This window comes from Accipiter gentilis, chromosome 20 (assembly GCF_929443795.1).
Source record: "Accipiter gentilis chromosome 20, bAccGen1.1, whole genome shotgun sequence".
Classification (NCBI taxonomy): domain Eukaryota; kingdom Metazoa; phylum Chordata; class Aves; order Accipitriformes; family Accipitridae; genus Astur; species Astur gentilis.
Genome location: NC_064899.1, coordinates 25,981,754 through 25,999,504, shown reverse-complemented (window position 1 = coordinate 25,999,504; position 17,751 = coordinate 25,981,754). Strand labels below are relative to the sequence as shown.

The following is a 17,751-nucleotide window of genomic DNA, read 5'->3' as shown; positions in this document are numbered from 1 at the left end:
TTAAAAAAAACTAACTCCCACATCCCTATCTTCATTGCGCTCAGTGGACTTAAGATTGTTTAAGTCTCAGAAAGATGTCTGTAATAGAAATAGCCACTCTTCTGGCATGATGCATAACCATATGTTAGGTTCTCAAGTTACAGTGTCACCTTTTTTTTTTTTTTTCCATTTTGTTGAGAGAAAATTCTGTAGACGTACTGCTGGTCCTAAGTGTCCTACTTTAGAGGGTGTGGGAAAGGGGAAGCAGGAGGAAAAATAGGGGGGTTATTTCCTAAAAACTCTTTCATTAATAAGTTATGCTTTCTTTCAAAGGTTTTGGCATTTCACTGAAAAAGTATTTTCCTTTTTAATAAATGCTCTATAGATACTAAGGTAGCTGACAGACTATGGTGTCATTTCTCTACAGTCATTCAGTTCGCTGTGGCCAATCAACAAAAATTCATTGTTCTAATGTATGTGGAAATACTTTAAACTGTGGTAAGCACAGCTGTACTCAAGTGTGCCATGCAGGAAAATGTTCACCTTGCCAGTTAACAGTTCAGCAAGGTAAGTGTTGGAATGCTTTATGTATCTCTACTCTATACTATGAAAACAAGAGGGTAAAAAAAACACAAACCAGTACCAAGAGGCAAGTGCTTTGTTTTTACTTAACAAAACCAAAATCTATTGCTAGAATATTTAAAAAATGGAAAATGCGTCAGCATCACTATATATTTAAATAAGAATATAAACGTGACTAGAAAGAATCCTGCCAAGATGATTAGGCTGTTGGAGCATGTGCCCTCTTAGGGCAGGCTGGTGGTACTGGACTTTGTTAGCTTGAGAAGGTTGAGAAATAGCCTTTCAGTAGCTAATAGGAGGTAATCAAGTAGACAGAGACAGGCTGTGCATGGAGGGGTGGATGAGAGATAATGAGCCTAAGTTGAAATGTTACAACTAACTATAAGGTAAAACTCTTTTCTTGGAAACCTGCAGGTTTTCAAGTCCCAACTGAATAAAACACTTGAGTAATGTGGTCTGATCTCATTGCTGACTCTGCTTTAACTAAGGGCTTGGACTAGCTGATCCCCCCCGAGGTCCTTTCTGACCTGAATTGTCCTATGATCCTACTTAATCTTTTACTATAATTCTGAGACTTGATTTAACAGTGCATGGAAGAAGAATAGAAAGAGGTATAGGAAAGCATATTTCAACAAGCTACTCACAGTTTCTGTTAAAATTTTCTAAACTTAGTCTTGAATGGAAATTAAATTGTCCAGATATATGTGCCAATATACAAATACATTTTTGTTGAACAGTTTATACAGAAAATTGCAAGTTAATTTTCTCAACTTTTAAGGTAATATTTAACTTGTTATGTATACTCCTTTAAGAAGTAAGCTTTTTGGGCAGACAGTACTTCCCCTTTCGTTTTTATCTCCTTATCAAAACAAATAAAACATGAATTCCAGCTTCTGTAGGACTGAGAAACCTCTATTGCTGAAATAAATCTAAAGTGGAGCAACTTCATTATCCTTCTAAAAGCTGACTGTAACATTTTTTCATATTTTATCTTTTTATATTTGCTGTACTGCTGGAAGTGTTTTGTCACTGATATTCTCTTGTTTTCTGTGGAATATTGCTTTCTTTCAGTGTGTTACTGTGGAAGCAACTTTAAAGAAGTGTTGTGTGGGACAAAGGAAGAATTTTCTGATGGATTTGGGAATTTCTCATGTCAGAATATATGTGGCAAGTAAGGTCACTGTAATTTAGGCTTTTGAAAAGAAAAAGATAATTTTATTTGCATTCAGTGATCATGATACTCTTAGATAATTCTGCTTTTTTGTTTTGTTTTGTTTTTTGTTTCTTTGGTTTTGTTTTTTTCCAGAAAATTAAATTGTGGGAGGCACAACTGCACACAAGTATGCCATCCTCAGCCTTGCCAGCTCTGTCCACGACTTCCTCAAGTAGTGTATCGCTGTCCCTGTGGTCAGACTCCTCTCAGCAAGTTACTGGAACTAGGATGTGTTGAACGTAAAATATGCACAGACCCTATCCCGTCGTGTGGAAAAACATGTGGCAAACCTCTCTCTTGTGGTAGCTATGGTAATTAGAACTTTCTGCATCACAGTATTCAAATTATTTTGTTGTTTTAAAAAAAAAAAAGCGGTCCTTAACTGTATCATTTCAAGAAATAAGTATTTGCTTAGTGATTTGGGGGTTTTAACCGAACTGAGTGTAAAAGCCACTGAATGTAATGTAAAACCTGCAGTCTGATTGTTCGTTCATAGTTATACCTTAAAATCAGGTAATATATTTGTCTAGAAAGCACTAACACTAGCTAGCCTTTTAAATTTTGTTTACATGCACCTTTCCTATATTGGTAGAGGAATAGAGCTGTAGGAGTTTCCAGAGAGTAGTATGTACTAATGTCTTTTAAAAGCCCACCAACATCTTTGACTTTCCTGTGGAGACTGGTAGACATAAATGACTTTTTTCAGATGTCTTCAGTAAATACTCATTTTCTGCTGCTGTAAGAGGGTCATGAAGTAAAAAGTAGCATTGGAAAGTTGGAGAAAGTTATGTGCAGAAGGAATCTGACACTTTAGTGAGTGCCTTAGGTAACTCAAGTGTATTTAACTGTGAGATTGTGTGAAGCTCAAGTTTTACAGCCTACATATTTAATCATGATTTGCTAGACCTTAGAGAGGAGAGAGCAATGCTGTCAAGATGAGGGTTGCTTAGTAATGACTGATCCATTTCGTCAGGCTAAGGACAACAGGAAGAAAGGGAATGAGTAATTTAGCTTTTAATTGATTTTCAGTTACCCTAGTAAGTGAAATATGAAGGTATGCATAGTAAGTCATTCTTTTGGACTGAAAGGGAAGACAAAATTACTTAAAATTCCTGGATCTTAGGGAAGATAGTATCACACAAAAATCTTTTTTTGTTTGTTTCTATGTTAATGTAAAAAATATTTAAAATGTATGCATTTTCAATGTTAATTTTAGACCTGAAATTCTTGTCTATAGATTCAGGATTAAAAAGTTGAAAATAATGACAAATTTTATGCACATTTAACTCAAAATGGTTAATTTGTTTGGAAATGCAGCTGCACATAAGCTTAGTATCTTTGACCAGTGATGCTCCTAATAAGTATGAAGTTCCAGGTCATGGATTTTATTTTTTTATTAATTGTTAATATTTGTATTTTCATTTTGCTAGAGTTTGTTCATACATGTGAAAGCCTTTGCCATGAAGGAGAGTGTAAACCATGTTCTCACACATCGAATATTTATTGTAGGTGTGGCTTCAAAAAAAAGGTGAGTGTATGAAGCTTGACCGTGGAAATGAGTAATCTTTGTTGTTTTTTAAAGCTGTGGAGAAAAAGGAGCTGAGCTGAAGTAGTTGAGGAAAAGAAAGTTTAGAGGTATAAGAGGTGCTGTGCTCCTTAGTTACAGGAACCTCCATTGTATACTAACTGATAGATGCTGACTACATTATACTGTGAAGTGCTAACATAGGCTACTTACTGTGAAGGCAATTTTTTAAAGTATTTTTGCAGAGTTTACACAGAATTCTGTTTAAGCTGGTTGCAAAGTCCTATATTATCCTGTAATGTTTATATAGCACAAAGAACAGTAGTTTTACTGAGAGTAATGTAAACTGAGAGAAGAAAGGTAGCCTAACATAAAAAGCTCACTAAAAATTTATAGTAATAGCTTGTAGATTTGTTATAGAATTTTTTGGAGAGAATATGAAGTTTTTACTGGTCCCCATTTATATATCTATATAGTAACCCAGCAATTGTTATATAACAATTAGTGTATTTTTAAATTATGCTACTTTCTGTAATCATAGCTTTGAAATCTTTGGCTACTATCACAGGAGCCTTGATGACTGTTCTGACCTGTTACACATCATCTATAAGTAGACGTGGCTTCTGAATATATAAGTCCATAAGTACATGGAAATGACTGAGACTTTGCTTGAGGTTGGAACAGTTTTTTCCTGCAAGCTTGCTGAAGGTAGTTATGGGGTAGAAGGCTTCAGATTATCTTTCATTTTGAGGCCTGAAACAAAGTAGTGAGGTATGGGTTTTAGTTTATGCAGCTTCTTGGATGAGAAAGATGCTACTTGAAAAAGTATGCGTGAACTACAGTGATAATTTAAATCAGTCATGAAAAATGTGATGCTTAGAAATGACAACTCAATGTAAAGTTGTGATGACTGAAGGTTCAAATGTAGGTGATCAATAATATTTTTTTTTTTTCATCCATCGCCTTTTGTTTTCATGTTGAGGTCTTTAATCTAGGTAAAACTTCTTTGATCATGAGATTTGACTTCAGTCTCTCTTTGTCTGTGGTTTGGGTTGTTTTGGTTTTTTTTCTAACTCAAGTCAGACTTGCATTTTTTAGGACAGTTGGTCAAAGCACAAATTTACGCGCTCTGTCAGTATTCTCTGGGAGAGCTCTTTTGGTTTGCTCCTTGCAAGTTTCTGGTTTCTTAGGACAAACTTTCTGTCACTTCACAGCATTATCTGCTGAATGAAGTGGGGTATACAAAACTACAAATTTTTTGAGTTGGTGTTGGATCTCTAAGGAAAAAGTATTATGTTGAAAGATCTGAGGATTTTTTTTTCCAGCTTTTGTTTCAATTTTGTATACAGATGTGTTATACACATGAAAACTGAGTGCTTTTTTCTGTCTGATGTGACTAGGAGTTATCTAGATAAGTAAGTTTCAGTTGTTTCATGTGTTTTAACCTAATGGCTCCCTGTTTGTTTCCTAGGAAGTCCCATGTGCTCTCCTCAGAAATAAAGGTACAATGTTATGTTACATATATAACGTGAAATTGTTTTAAAAATGATTCACAACTCATTCTAGTTTGGGGTTTAATTGACGAAGTTGGAAAACATCTGATGAGTACTGCTTCTTTTATCCATACTTCTATGCCAAGTTGGTCATTTCTTGAGATGCTGCTACTTTTGGGAACAGGTTTGGAATAAACTTCTTTCACTTCTATCCATTTTTTATGTAAGGAAAAACTTCTTCAGTATTTGATCTTAAATGTTCCAGACACGCTGTCTATTTCAACTTGAACATTTATCATGCTACCTGCCATATTCAAGAGGTTGCCCCCCACCCAGCATCCTGCATATCTTTGAGTCAACTTGCATAGCTCCGATGCAAAGTAATGCTTTTGCTCTGCTCTTGTCGAAGTTCCTGGGGAAATACAAGCTTTGACTTTGCTTCACAGTTGTAGGCTGCTGGTCTTTGCATCTGAGCTTGGCAGAGAATTCCCATTTGACACTTCTTGGTATTCTGGATGTAGCATCTCAAAATTCACCTCAGTCAAATGTTTACTTGATGGACCCCTGTCATACTGAAGTACTTATTTACAAGATACATAAGGAATTAATATGTATATTTCCTAATCTGAGCTTCTGTCTGTGAAGACTTTGCTCTTCAGAATCCAGAAGCGATTGCTTTTGTTGCCGGTGGATAGTGATAAGGATGGTCTTTGTTAGACCTACTTTCATGAGCATATCAGCAGTAGTTGTATTTACCTGGCTTTTACTGCCTTACCAATTTGAGCAGTCTTCAGTTGGATGTTTGTGTTACTGCAGCGTGTCAGGATATCCTGTTTTCTGTGCTCTATTGTGCAGAGTTTATGGTGTAAAGACTAATGTGAAATAAACTAGTTTCATGTATTCTGCTCTCCAAAATCCTTTTGAACAAGAGTTTGTTTAAAGGAAGCCAAGTGTTCACATAGGAATTAATGTGGTAGAGCAAGTAATTTAAAAGTTTGCTTGCTGACTTACTTTGTGTTAGTCTCTTCTAGACCATGCTCTGCAACAGCCTTGGCTTAATATTGTGATCACAGCTTTTGTTCTCAGCGTAAGCAAATACATAAAAGTAATGACTGTTTGGGTTTGGGTTTTTTTTTTGTTGTTTTGTTTTTAATAGCTGCTATTACATTCATGTGTGACAAGCGATGCAACAAGAAAAGATCATGTGGACGACACAAGTGTAATGAAGTTTGCTGTGTGGTAAGTCTATGTGTGGTTTTCTAAAATTGTTCGTTGTGATGTGTGTCTGGTTTTGGTTGTGACGTTAAAAGACTTTTTTGCCTTCGTATCTTTCCATTTTTGTGCATCTTCACTCTATTTGCAGTATTGGTCGTGCTCAAAAAGTTTGTGTGGATGCATTTATTTGCAGTATTTGTTTTATGGGTATCATTACAAATGTAAAACCATTTTCCAGCCTAAATGCAATTAAATCGGTTTAAAAGTGCTTTTTGTCAATGCAGTGATTCCAGGGAGAATGGGGAGGGGAAGGATATTGCTTAATACAAGAAGCACAAGCTATGATGTAGCTATGTCTGCAACAGAGGTCTTAACAGAATCCGCTTTAAAAATTGTGTATCCATACAGTGATGGAAAAATTCTATACATCAGGCATAAGCTATTTTTTGCACTATACAGTTTTGTCAATTAGTAGATTATGACCTCACAGAGAAAAATAAACCAATGGGGTTTATAGTTTAATTCTGCTTTTCTTTTTTGCCTTCCCCTAGGACACAGAACATAAGTGTTCTTTGGTTTGTGGTCGTAAACTCAATTGTGGGCTTCATAGATGTGAAGAACCCTGTCATCGGGGCAGTTGTCAAACATGCTGGCAAACAAGTAAGTTACGTGCAAGAGTATTTTATTTCTTATATATTATAGAAATTTATTCACTTAACTGGACAGAATTGAACAGACAATGTGATCCAAATTGACCAGAACCTGAAGAATAAGCAGTTGATTTTGACTGGTTGGTTTTTTTTCATGAAAGAGAAAGTTATTTCATTTTAGATGCGTTTACTAAGTGTTGGATTTTAATACTTAAAATTGAATTACAGTGACATATATTCAGTTATGTATGTTGATCCAGCAATCGCTTAAAAAACAAAAATAGAGGAATCGCGCAAGAAAAAAAAGCTGTTTAGAAAGATAAGTTCTAAGTTAAGGGAACTCTTGTTTAACAATGTAATAACTGTTCAAGATATTGAAGTATGTAGCAGAATTTGTTTAGCTACTTAGAATTCAGACTTTCCCAACTTGGTACACTAGTGATTTTTCTTTAGACAGGACCATCTGAACAAACAAGATATGTCAGTTTTGTGTGTCTTAGGCTTTCTGGTCATGTTCTGGATGGTGGAAATTAGTATGGAATTGCTAGAAATAGATTGACAGCTAGCAGGTACTAATTTTGTTACGATTGCTGAACTATTTAAAGATTTAAGCTGGTGCAATAGCTTTAGACAGATAGGTACTCTGTTAAAAGCTGTGCCACTTTAATATGCTAGTTTTCTACAACTGCTTTTTACCACTTTATGTGGGCTACCATATGTTGATTATTTTGCACCATTATAATAGGTAGATAATACTAAATTTTCTAATTTTGTCCTGAAGCAGACAGAAGAATGCTTCTACATTTCCTTCTGCTAGCAGAATCTTCAATTGATCTGGAACATCTTCATATGTGATAACAGTTTAATTTTTTTTCTCAGTCTCCTATTTTAATAGAGATTTCCCCTTTCTTTATATAGATGTAGCTTATCACAGAAATTATAAGCTATTTATTAAATGCAGTTTCTGAAAGTTGGGCAGAAAAAAAGCCCTTAGTGGATTCTTCAGCTTGTATCCATCCTTCCACTCAGCATTCGCTTAAGTTTGAAAGTTTTCTTTAAATCCATCATCGTTAAGTCTTACAGCTGTGAATTCTATGCTTATTTTTGCATCTTCTGTAATCTACAATAAAACTGTGAGGGGAGAGTGTTTCTAGAATGGAATATAAATACTAACCTGTAGTTCCCCTTCGGCTTTCATCAAATACTGTCTTTTATCTAGTAGTTCTGTAGTCACTCCTGGAGAAAAGTGAGTCTTCTCTCTCAGAAGCTGGGTACTGCTTTGGAACTGCTCATTGGAATGGGGGAAAGGGGACAGTGAAATGTGGAAAGTGTGAACCAGATCTCATGACAGTGAAAAGGAGAGAGGCAGGTGTTGTACATTGTAAGGATACTGTTTACAGCTCGAAGTGTCTTAGCTGCAGTAGTACATGCATCTGTCCTATACTGTATGCATATGGACATAGTCAACTCAATTTTTATGGAGACCAACTTTTCATGGAAACACCTTCTCTTTTCCAGGATAATAGAGCCTCTATAGCTCATTGTGGTTGAAATAGCACTGTAGTCTGTCTTAATAGCCTACATGCATGCTGACTGTACCTCTCTTTAAAAAAAAAATGTTTGTGTGTCCAAACATTTCTCCTGACATAGCAAAATAGTAATCTGAATGCCTCAAAGGTCCTGTTAGTAACTTCTGGTCTAGTTGAGTCAGAATGCACAGATTTTTCTGAGGGGTTGTTTTTCTTCACTGGATTTCATGGGTTTGATCTTCAAGATCATTGAACTTCTCCCTGTTGCTGCAGTACTTTTGAGAATTGTATTTCACTCTCAGACCTAAGGTTCAGACGCCTGTCTTAGCCTGGAGAGACCTAAGGATTGCCTCCCCTGTAAAATGTTCCACTATTGGATGCGATGCAATTGAGAGGTCAAGCTTCACTGCTGAAATTTTGCAGTGGGGTCCTTTTCTGAGCACAGGAGAAGCAGCTACTTACTCAAGGAACCAGATACTTACTGTCATTTGTCTCAAATCTTTGTGTCCCTGAAGTCTCCCATTCTGAATCTGTCCAGAGGTAAATCAGCTAAGCAGTATCTTCAAAGATTTTTTTTACCTGCTTTTCCTGGATGCTGCTAGTTGAGATTTCAGAGGCATACATTGTGTGGTTCTGACCTTGTAGCTGCTAGGGAGTGCTTCTCAGCACCAAGAAGTCCATCCTTGGCTCTGATCCACCTGTCTAGCCACCAGTTTGCAATTGGACTGCATCAGCTGTGGTATCATGTGCCATGGCATGGTCAGCTGTAAGCCACTTGCCACTCATTAGATTAGTTATCTTGCCCCTGCCTCCATCTCCGCTACTGGTTTTGCTGGAAATGGTGAGGGCTGGCATCAAGATGCAGTACTATAGTGCATTTACACCTCTGTGGTTCTGTGTGCTTCCCAGGTACTTTACCTTTCCAGTGTCATTTCCTCAGTGCTGAAAGGTGAGGTCCCTTTCTATGCCAGGGTCTCTTTATACACACCCAGTCTGCTTCAAGAGAGCAATATGTCTCTTGGGGAAGATAATTTATGTCAGCATTAGACAGCTTTTTTTTTTGAAGTTTTCAGATGTTGTATTTCTACTCTTTGGAACAGACCTCTCTGAACTTCCTCCCCATTGTCCTCATTAGTGCTAGTTAAGGAACCTTCATTACAGTTAAGATTCTTCACCTATCACTTCTCATCAGTAGCAAGCAGCCAGTGTAGCTGTTTAACACTCAGGTCTTCCAGGGACTTTGGTCTCTGGTCTTTCATCTTCCTGGACCAAGGAAGATTTGTGGCTTTGAAGCCTGGAAGGTTATAGGTTGTTTCAAGATCTGTAGTGAGGGACAGCAAAAGCCCTACTCTTTCCTATGCTTGCTTTCAACAGAAAATCCATGGATGTTCTGAAACTTTTCAGCTTATTCTACTTCTTTCTACCTCTTCCTTCTAACCCTTAATATTTTGTTCTCTCTAGCATTCTTACTTGCTGGAATTTATTGTGATTGAGTCTCATTAGAGAAAAATTATGATCCTTTCTACTAACTGCTGCACTCTAAGATACACAGGCAAATGCCTAGGACCTGGCCTGAGATTTAACTCGCTGAACAGACCATAAAAAACAACCAGACATCAGAAATTTCTGAACATAACAAAAAACAGTGAAAAGCTGACAAAACTTGGATTTCACAGATGTTAAGGGTGAGAGATGACTGAGCTTCACAGATAAGTGGAGAAGGGAGGTATTGGGAACCTTTTGGGGAGTGGAATATTGCAAGGCCAACAGAACTTAGGTAGTTGTGTGAGGCTGGGATGACCTAGGTAATGATACCAGAAATAGCAGATTTGGGTACATTTGTAGCTATACTGGAACCAATAGGGATAAATTTATTGTGGTAGAGTATTTGGGAGGAATCAGGGTGGATGCATGGGAAAATGGAGAGAAGGGGAGATAAAAGACACCGTTTGCACAAAGGAAGCTGCTGGCCAGTGCACTGCTCTGACACAGCCCTGTGTACCTGATGACAACTGTCTATCCTGCCCTAATTAAGAATAAGATTTAATATCTTTCACTGTAATTTCAGGCTCTATTCTGTATGTGAGAGGTCTAAGTGCCAGCAACTGGAGACTTGGCTGCAAATCGTGCGGGCACATAGTCTCTATGCTAGCAACTGGAAAGACCAGACAGACTTACTATACTGTATGCCAGCAGCTGGAGAATGGGATCACAAGTTATAGGGGCCACTCAGTCTGAGTGCCAGCACCTGGAGAGACCAGGGGGGTCTGCCATCCCTTGTTAATTCCAGTCCTGTCTGTGCCTGCGTATGTCTGGGTAATTTGCTGATGAACTCGCTTCAGAGCTGGGCTGACTGTCTAGTGAGAGGAGATCTGCCTCTGGAAATACCCAAGGTTTTAGCCAGTGACTGGGTAAGGGGTCTGTCCAGGTATGGATATTAGAGCCTATGCTAATATTTGAGATCCATGAATGTGGCATGCATGTGAATATAGAGTGTATGCGTGTATGTGTGTTTCTTCACCAGTGAACTTCAGTCCTGATGAGCTGGAGAGGAGGAAGAAGACTTGGCTATTGGTATTCCTGTTCACATGAATCTTTTTTGTGTTCAGTTGGCTCTGTGTGTCCGGTCATGTTGTTGTCATGTATGTATTGTGTGTCTTGTGTCTCTGGAATATGTGTTAAGTCTTGCTACTGGCTGGACCTGCGTATTGATCCAGCAGTCATCATATCCATATGGAAGGGAAACAGTAAGGGGTTTAGAGTTCAACAGATTTTGCTTTGGAAGACTAGGAAGGAGGAATCCCGTGATTCCCAGAGTCAGAGAACTTGCTGAACTCAGCAGCTCCCTTAACACACTTGTCTTCTCTTCAAGTTGGAATTGTTGTTTTGTATTTTTAGTCCCCCATTGTTCTTTTACCTCCTCCATTATTCTTTCTTCTTGTCCCTGATCTGCTCTCTCTGTTTGTAGACCAATCATATTCTCTTTTTTTATTCTCAGATCTCCTTCTATACAACTTCTGATGTTACATATTTTCTCTTAGTGTCCTGTTTTTCTAAGAATTTATCTGTTTGAACTGTAGTTTGCATTCCAATCAGTCTCCCTCCCAGTTTATTTATAGTCTGAAAAACAGCAGTCAACTCTAATGATTTTTGTGCAGTGTTAAGTTTTAGTTGGGATGGTGTGTGTAAGTTTTTCTATTCCTTTGCTTGATTTATCACTGAGATTTCGAATCTTGTGATGAGTTTAAAATCTGTTTCCCAAATGTGGAAGGAGGGAAAAAAGGGGGGGGAGAAGAAAACGTATACTGCCTGAGACAGAGAACTTCCAAAATATACAAAGTTGGCTTTGAAGTATTTGGACAGGTTCATAAGCTGCTTATGAGGATCCATGTAATATGAAATGACATAAAGAAGCATACAGAAGAAATTACAGGAAGAAGTCTACATAGATGCCTTTTGGTAATTTTCTCTGGAATCTTCCCAGTACCATGTGCAAGACTTGGTAAAAGGACAAAATCTAACCATTGGTCTGAAAAAATGATGGCAGAGGGAAGTTTGGAGCACAAGGTTTGGATGATGTGCTTTCTAGAAGGGAATTCAAGAGATCTCCCCACTTTTAAGTCAAGGATAGAACAGCAGCAGCTTTCAACTTGACATGAGCATTTCTCTTACTCCAGTTCAAAATGTTGCTGTGAAAGAACCACTCTCTAAAAGCAAGCATAATTCCTAATGAAGTGATCATAGTCCAATTTTCTTGTAGGAGCCACAAAAGCTAATAAATTTGCTACCCTGGTGCTTAATAAAAACCGAAGCTGGAGTAAAACATTTGCATGTTATTTAAAGGTTTCTCATAGTGGAGAAATGCAAATACATGTAGCCATTGGGGGATATATTTGACTTTTTTTTTTTCAGGTTTTGACGAGTTAACTTGTTATTGTGGTGAATCCGTGATTTACCCCCCTGTCCCCTGTGGCACTCAACCACCAGAGTGTAAGAAAACATGCACCAGGCCACATGACTGTGATCATCCAGGTAAGTCAAGCCATTCAGTTTTGCTTAGGTTTTTTGTTTTGTTTTGGGGTTTTTTTGATCAAAATGTAGAAAAGGGTACATAGGTCTGTTTGAAAATATATTTGCTTTTTTATTACATGCTTTTTCAGTAGTTGTGAATATTTCCTAAAGTCTACACTTAAAAGCCAACAAACAAAAACTTGCCATGAATACTAGTAGTGGTACTTCTGACTGGTAAAAGTATTGAATTTTTTTCTAATCATTGTTAATAGTCACGACACATTAAATGCTATATTCCAAAGGTTGAAACGGTAGGGTAACCTAGTGAACAGTTAGTTTATATGTTCCTTGGAATTACATTGGCCGATTGCAAAAAATACAGCGCAGGTCAAACAGATGTGCTTTCTGACAAATTCTGTCTGATAGTATAACCCTGCCCAGAAGTTAGAAAAATGTCTGTTATTTAATTTAGAAAATATGGAAGAATCTTCACCTGAAAACCTGCCATCATAATTTTTAAAGAGTACATTAAAGAACAGATGATCCTTGCATGAAGCAGCATGCTTCCCATAAATTGTGTAGTTCTGAAATGCAAACTCATGTTTAATAGTCTCTGTTGTCTCCTTTAATGCATTTGACTGAAGTATGCTAAAAAAATTGTGCTGGCTTTTATTTCTGTGACTGCAGTGTACCATTCATGTCATAGTGAGGAGAAATGTCCACCCTGTACCTATCTCACTCAGAAATGGTGTATGGGCAAGCACGAAGTAAGTCTGGATGCTTAATGTTTTTGAATAATAAATAATGTTCTAGGACGTAGGCTTAGATTCTTGTGGCCTCTTTGGAATGGTATATGTTACTGGACTTTGAGTTTAGTGTAATTAAATTAGACAAGTGTCTCTTTTATGCCGTACACATTCAGACCAACTGCTGGACTATGATATAAAGAAAAACTTAGTCTTTGTCCTAAGATATTTTAGTATTGCTATTCTTATGTGGACAGTGCAAATGAAGGTGTGAACAGTAAAAGTACTTTGAGATTTGCATTTATAATTTTTCATTTTTATTTGTCATCTTTTTCCTCCCTTCTTCCAGCTGCGAAGTAATATTCCTTGTCATCTCACTGACATTTCCTGCGGACTTCGCTGCAATCAAATGTTAAAATGTGGAATGCACAAATGTAAAAGGATCTGTCATAAAGGAGAATGTCTTATAGATGAAGAGTGTAAACAGCCATGTACTATTCCAAGGCTATATTGTAATCATCCCTGTATGGCTCCATGTCATCCTTCTTCACCCTGCCCAACAACATCCTGCTGTGCAAAGGTTAGATATCCAAAGAAAATTCACTGTGAATTCACAGGCAAATTATATGGTTTAATTATCAGCCAATAAGAGCTGTGACAAAAAATGACGTTTATATATTGATAGCATGACATTTTTCTGTAAACTTACAATACTGAAATTTTTTTAACAACTATTCATCACTTTTAATTAGCCATTATTCCACTAAAATAGGACTTTTTAGAGGAATAAATTTACCTCCCTCACACCCCTCCATGGCCGTAAAAAGACAAAAAATTTAAAAAGCTTCTCTCTTGTGTGATTCAACAGGTTGATCTTCAATGTGAATGTGGAAGAAGAAAGGAGAGTATGATTTGCTCAGAAGCATCTAATACATATCAGAGGTTTGTACCGTAACAATTCTTCTAATTCCTTACTGGACTTACTTCTTTGCACTTTGATTAAATTTCAGGTTTTACTAAGTATATTTAATTCACAAGCTTTTTCAGACTTTCTTTTGTACTTTCACATATGGTTTCTTTTTTTGTATTCCTCTGAGCTTTCATACCAGCTATGCTGTACTAGAACACATTCCTCTTTTCACTGTTGTGAATCTAACTGTGGTGGTGTGTCAAAGCTTGAATCTTCTCTGTTCTACCCACATAGAGCAATTAGATACAGACTAATTGGGCAAGTCCAGATTCAGGCTCCTGAATGTTGTGATTACATATAGCAGTCCATGTGTGAGTTGCTGTTTGTTTCCCTTAATGTGTGATGTAGCCTAGTCAATACAGATAATGAGTGATTTAAAGTCATTCTGAAATGGCTAAATTTAGGTGGGAGAGCTTTGGCATCTAAATCTTGGTTCTTAACTATGCAAACTAAGTCCTACTCAAGTCCATTTATTGCAATAGGTTTATTTCCAGATCCTATTTCTAAACTTCTTTCTCTTTCTTATAAGAGAGGGCAAGAAAGGGACAAGGAAAAGAAGAAAAGTAAGGCTTTGGAACTTTTGAAATACAAATAGCAAAACAGTAATAATAACAGTAATAATAATATTAAAATCTTACTCTGAGGCTGTGATGGAGAGGGAGTCAAAAATTAATCTAGAGAGTTAATATGCAACCGGAGTTCTGTTCTGCATCCCAGTTGATAGGAGAGCACAGTCACAGATTCTTCCTGTCTTTCAAAAAAAGCTTCCCAATGATTGTTTTATTTGGAACTGCTATTTGAGGGCTTGTTATTAGCCCAGCTTAGGATATGCTGCTTTGTTCCTGCTGAACACTGCCCATCTTCAAATTCTGACAGAAGGTAGCTTAGCAGCTACACAATAGGTGCTTAATACTACCTAATAAAAATGAGGAGGAAAATGTGCTAATCAGAAACAGTTAAGAGCAACTGTAGTCAATACTACGTTATATGCAAGATAGACTTAGAGGAGTGGTGATATAATTTTTTCTTTTTTAGAAAAAAAGGTGTGTTTTTAGGATCTATTTCACTATGAATACAAATCAGAAGACTGACTCAACTTAGAAATACCCGTAAATTGACATGTGCTTGTCATTAATGATAAGCTGGGAAGGTTATGTAACTACAAGTCCAAATTTTTGAAGGCTCTCATTTCTCTACTGTTTCTGTAGCTCAGACACTGCAAAAGTATTCACACAAGGAAACTGGTTCTTTGAAGTCAGTGAGAGTCCTTGCGTGCATAAGCTGAACACATATGTATTTATCTAATCAGAGCCCAAGTCAAGAGGAAGGGAAAGAAACAATCCGTTTAAAGCAAGTGTTTGTATCTGTTCCTTCAAATGTGTTCATATATGTTTAGAAATTACTCTTGGCCCATGTGATGTTAACAAAAGCAGCATTTAATGCCAGCTAAGTTTTAATTCCAACTGTTGAGGTTGCTGAAAGATTAAAATATTCTGATTTTGTGGGAGTTAGGTTTGGCTTTTTTTCCCACCATCTACACACTTGGGGAGGAAAGAAATAAAAACCAACCCCAAACACACCAAAGTAACTCTTGTAGTACTACTGTGGAAAGGTCAGCAAGTTAATGGCGTATCCAAGTTTTCTCAACTTTACAGGAGTGATGAAACAGCTTTGAGCTTTGTCAGTGAATGTCAGTGGAAGAATGCCCAAGGGAACAGGAAAGTGAGTGTGCTGCTATGTCTGTACACATGATACAAATGAAGATGTCGTATCATCTAATGGCCCATTAACTAGACTTTGTCACCACCTGATAAATATGAAGCTGGTGGTGCCTCTCAGTGCTTGTTGTTTTTATGTAGTATGATTATCCTCCTTCCAGATAGATGATGAGTTCTCTGAATGTGATACAAAACATATACAGACAAGCATATCCTTTTATCTGAATTTAACAGAAAGGATGGTTCAGAGGATAGAATGTTCCATTTTCAGGATTTTGTTTGAGAATGGTGTGGGATGTTTCACTAAAAACTTGCTGTATATTTTAGTTACAGAAATTTTAGCAAGAAAATCAGACTGTGAAGGCTTGCTATTGAAGGGAATGATGAAGAATCTTTATAAAGAAAATTGTAACAGTCTCAGTAGGCATTTTGTTCTTTCATTATGGCTTGTATCATGCATATTTTCTAAGAAAATTTCTAAGTACTTTATAAATTAATTTTAGTGGTCTTAGTTGCACACAGTTAAGGAAGAATCACATAAAACTAAAAAGGCAATTAAAGCTACACGGTCAGCTGTAGTTTGAATATTAAGTAGGTGAGAAGAAAGAGTATTTGCATTGCTTAGAATCGATGCTCTGAAAAATTCCCTGAAGAAGCATGTCCGTTTGTTAGTCTTGCTCCTACTTGCTTAAGCGAGATGAGAGAGAGTAACCTCTTAATTTACATAGCTAGATTAGACTCCTAAAACTAGGTGATGTGGAACTAGAGTCCCATTCTGTAATGTGATGAGGAAATGGTCAGTCTGTCTTACTCTTTCCACCTGGAGGTTTAAATCTGCAGCTTTATACACCTTTTCAAAGGTTTATGTGTTGCCTGAAATGAAATCTAACACTCTTCTTTTTCAGAATAGCTGCTATATCTATAGCCACTAAGTTAACAGATCTACAGCTTGGAGATTCAGTGGAAATCAGTAGGCTTATTACGAAAAAGGAAATGAAGCAGGCCAGGTAAGGAGATATATGTAGAAATATATTTGAAACCCTTGTAGGTACCTGAAACATAGGTGATGTGGAAAATACATACTATTGTGAGCAAAATCCCAGCTAAACCAGGAAGAATTTAAGTAGCCAGCCTCTACTGTAACAATACTGCTAAAAGTATTTTGCAATTCCTTAGCAGTTCACGTTTCTGCTTTCATGTAGAATGAGTTCTCTATCATTGGCTGGTTTGTTGTTATAATTATGTATGGAACAATATAATTGTGGTTTCAGAGTTTCTTTCTATCCAGAAAACTCCTTACAGTTCCTCTGGATTTTTTCAGATTTCTCCACAGTATAACTTTTTGCTATTATCTTCTGTTTCAGCATCCAGAATTCCTTCCTGGATAATTAATGGGGCATATTTTCCCTTAGTCATCATCTTACTATTTTTAATATTTTTCTATTACCCTTTTTAGATTTCTTACATTTGTATCTGATTGGCACTTCTGTGTTCTCACACTGGCTGGCACTGCAAATCTGCTTTTAAGTCGCAGAAAACCTTGTGACTTAAGTTTGGTGACTTGCTGTTCCTCCTGATGTTCCTCAGGATTGGAATAGCTTGTCTTTTAGTATCCTTCCTCTAAGGAACTGCCAAGTTTCTCCAACATCCTTCTGTCAGAAACTTGACTGCCTGAAGTCTTTGCCCTTGAAGTCCCTAATTTCTGTTTTTAGTTTATTTTTGTTACCACCTCTCCTTAATTGTGAATTTTGTGAATTGTGAATTTAATTGTGAATCTCTCTTAATTGTGAATTTTATTATTTCCGGGTCAGTCTGTTATGTGTGTAAAGTCAAAATAGTGAAATTTCCTATACGGTTGCTTCATGACTTCCTGTATCAAAAGCTAATACCAGCATACTTCAAGAACTTTTGCTAGTCATTCTGTCTGTTTATTTGTTTAATGTCTATGAAATTGGAGCACATTATTACCAGGTCCTTTTGGATAATTTTCTACACTGAAATAATTTTAACTCTGAGTGTATGGGCAAGATGAACTAACACCAGAAACGATGCATGGGAGCACCTGCTCTTCCCAGTCTCCAGCTTCATTCTAGTTGGGCCAGTGTCATACTTCAGAAGAA

The 17,751-nt window shown here is 37.0% G+C and overlaps 1 protein-coding gene across 3 annotated transcripts in view; it reads left to right on the top strand.

The window, feature by feature from the left end:
• Positions 1-17,751, top strand: part of NFX1 (nuclear transcription factor, X-box binding 1) — a 69,533-nt gene that overhangs the window by 26,644 nt on the left and 25,138 nt on the right. For all 3 annotated transcript variants that reach the window (XM_049823722.1, XM_049823721.1, XM_049823723.1), the window contains exons 7-18: positions 407-546; positions 1,633-1,732; positions 1,868-2,085; positions 3,205-3,302; positions 4,771-4,801; positions 5,949-6,031; positions 6,559-6,667; positions 12,099-12,218; positions 12,885-12,964; positions 13,293-13,523; positions 13,812-13,885; positions 16,537-16,638. In XM_049823722.1, coding sequence (XP_049679679.1) covers positions 407-546; positions 1,633-1,732; positions 1,868-2,085; positions 3,205-3,302; positions 4,771-4,801; positions 5,949-6,031; positions 6,559-6,667; positions 12,099-12,218; positions 12,885-12,964; positions 13,293-13,523; positions 13,812-13,885; positions 16,537-16,638 — 1,386 coding nt within the window. The remainder of the gene's footprint in view (positions 1-406; positions 547-1,632; positions 1,733-1,867; positions 2,086-3,204; positions 3,303-4,770; positions 4,802-5,948; positions 6,032-6,558; positions 6,668-12,098; positions 12,219-12,884; positions 12,965-13,292; positions 13,524-13,811; positions 13,886-16,536; positions 16,639-17,751) is intronic.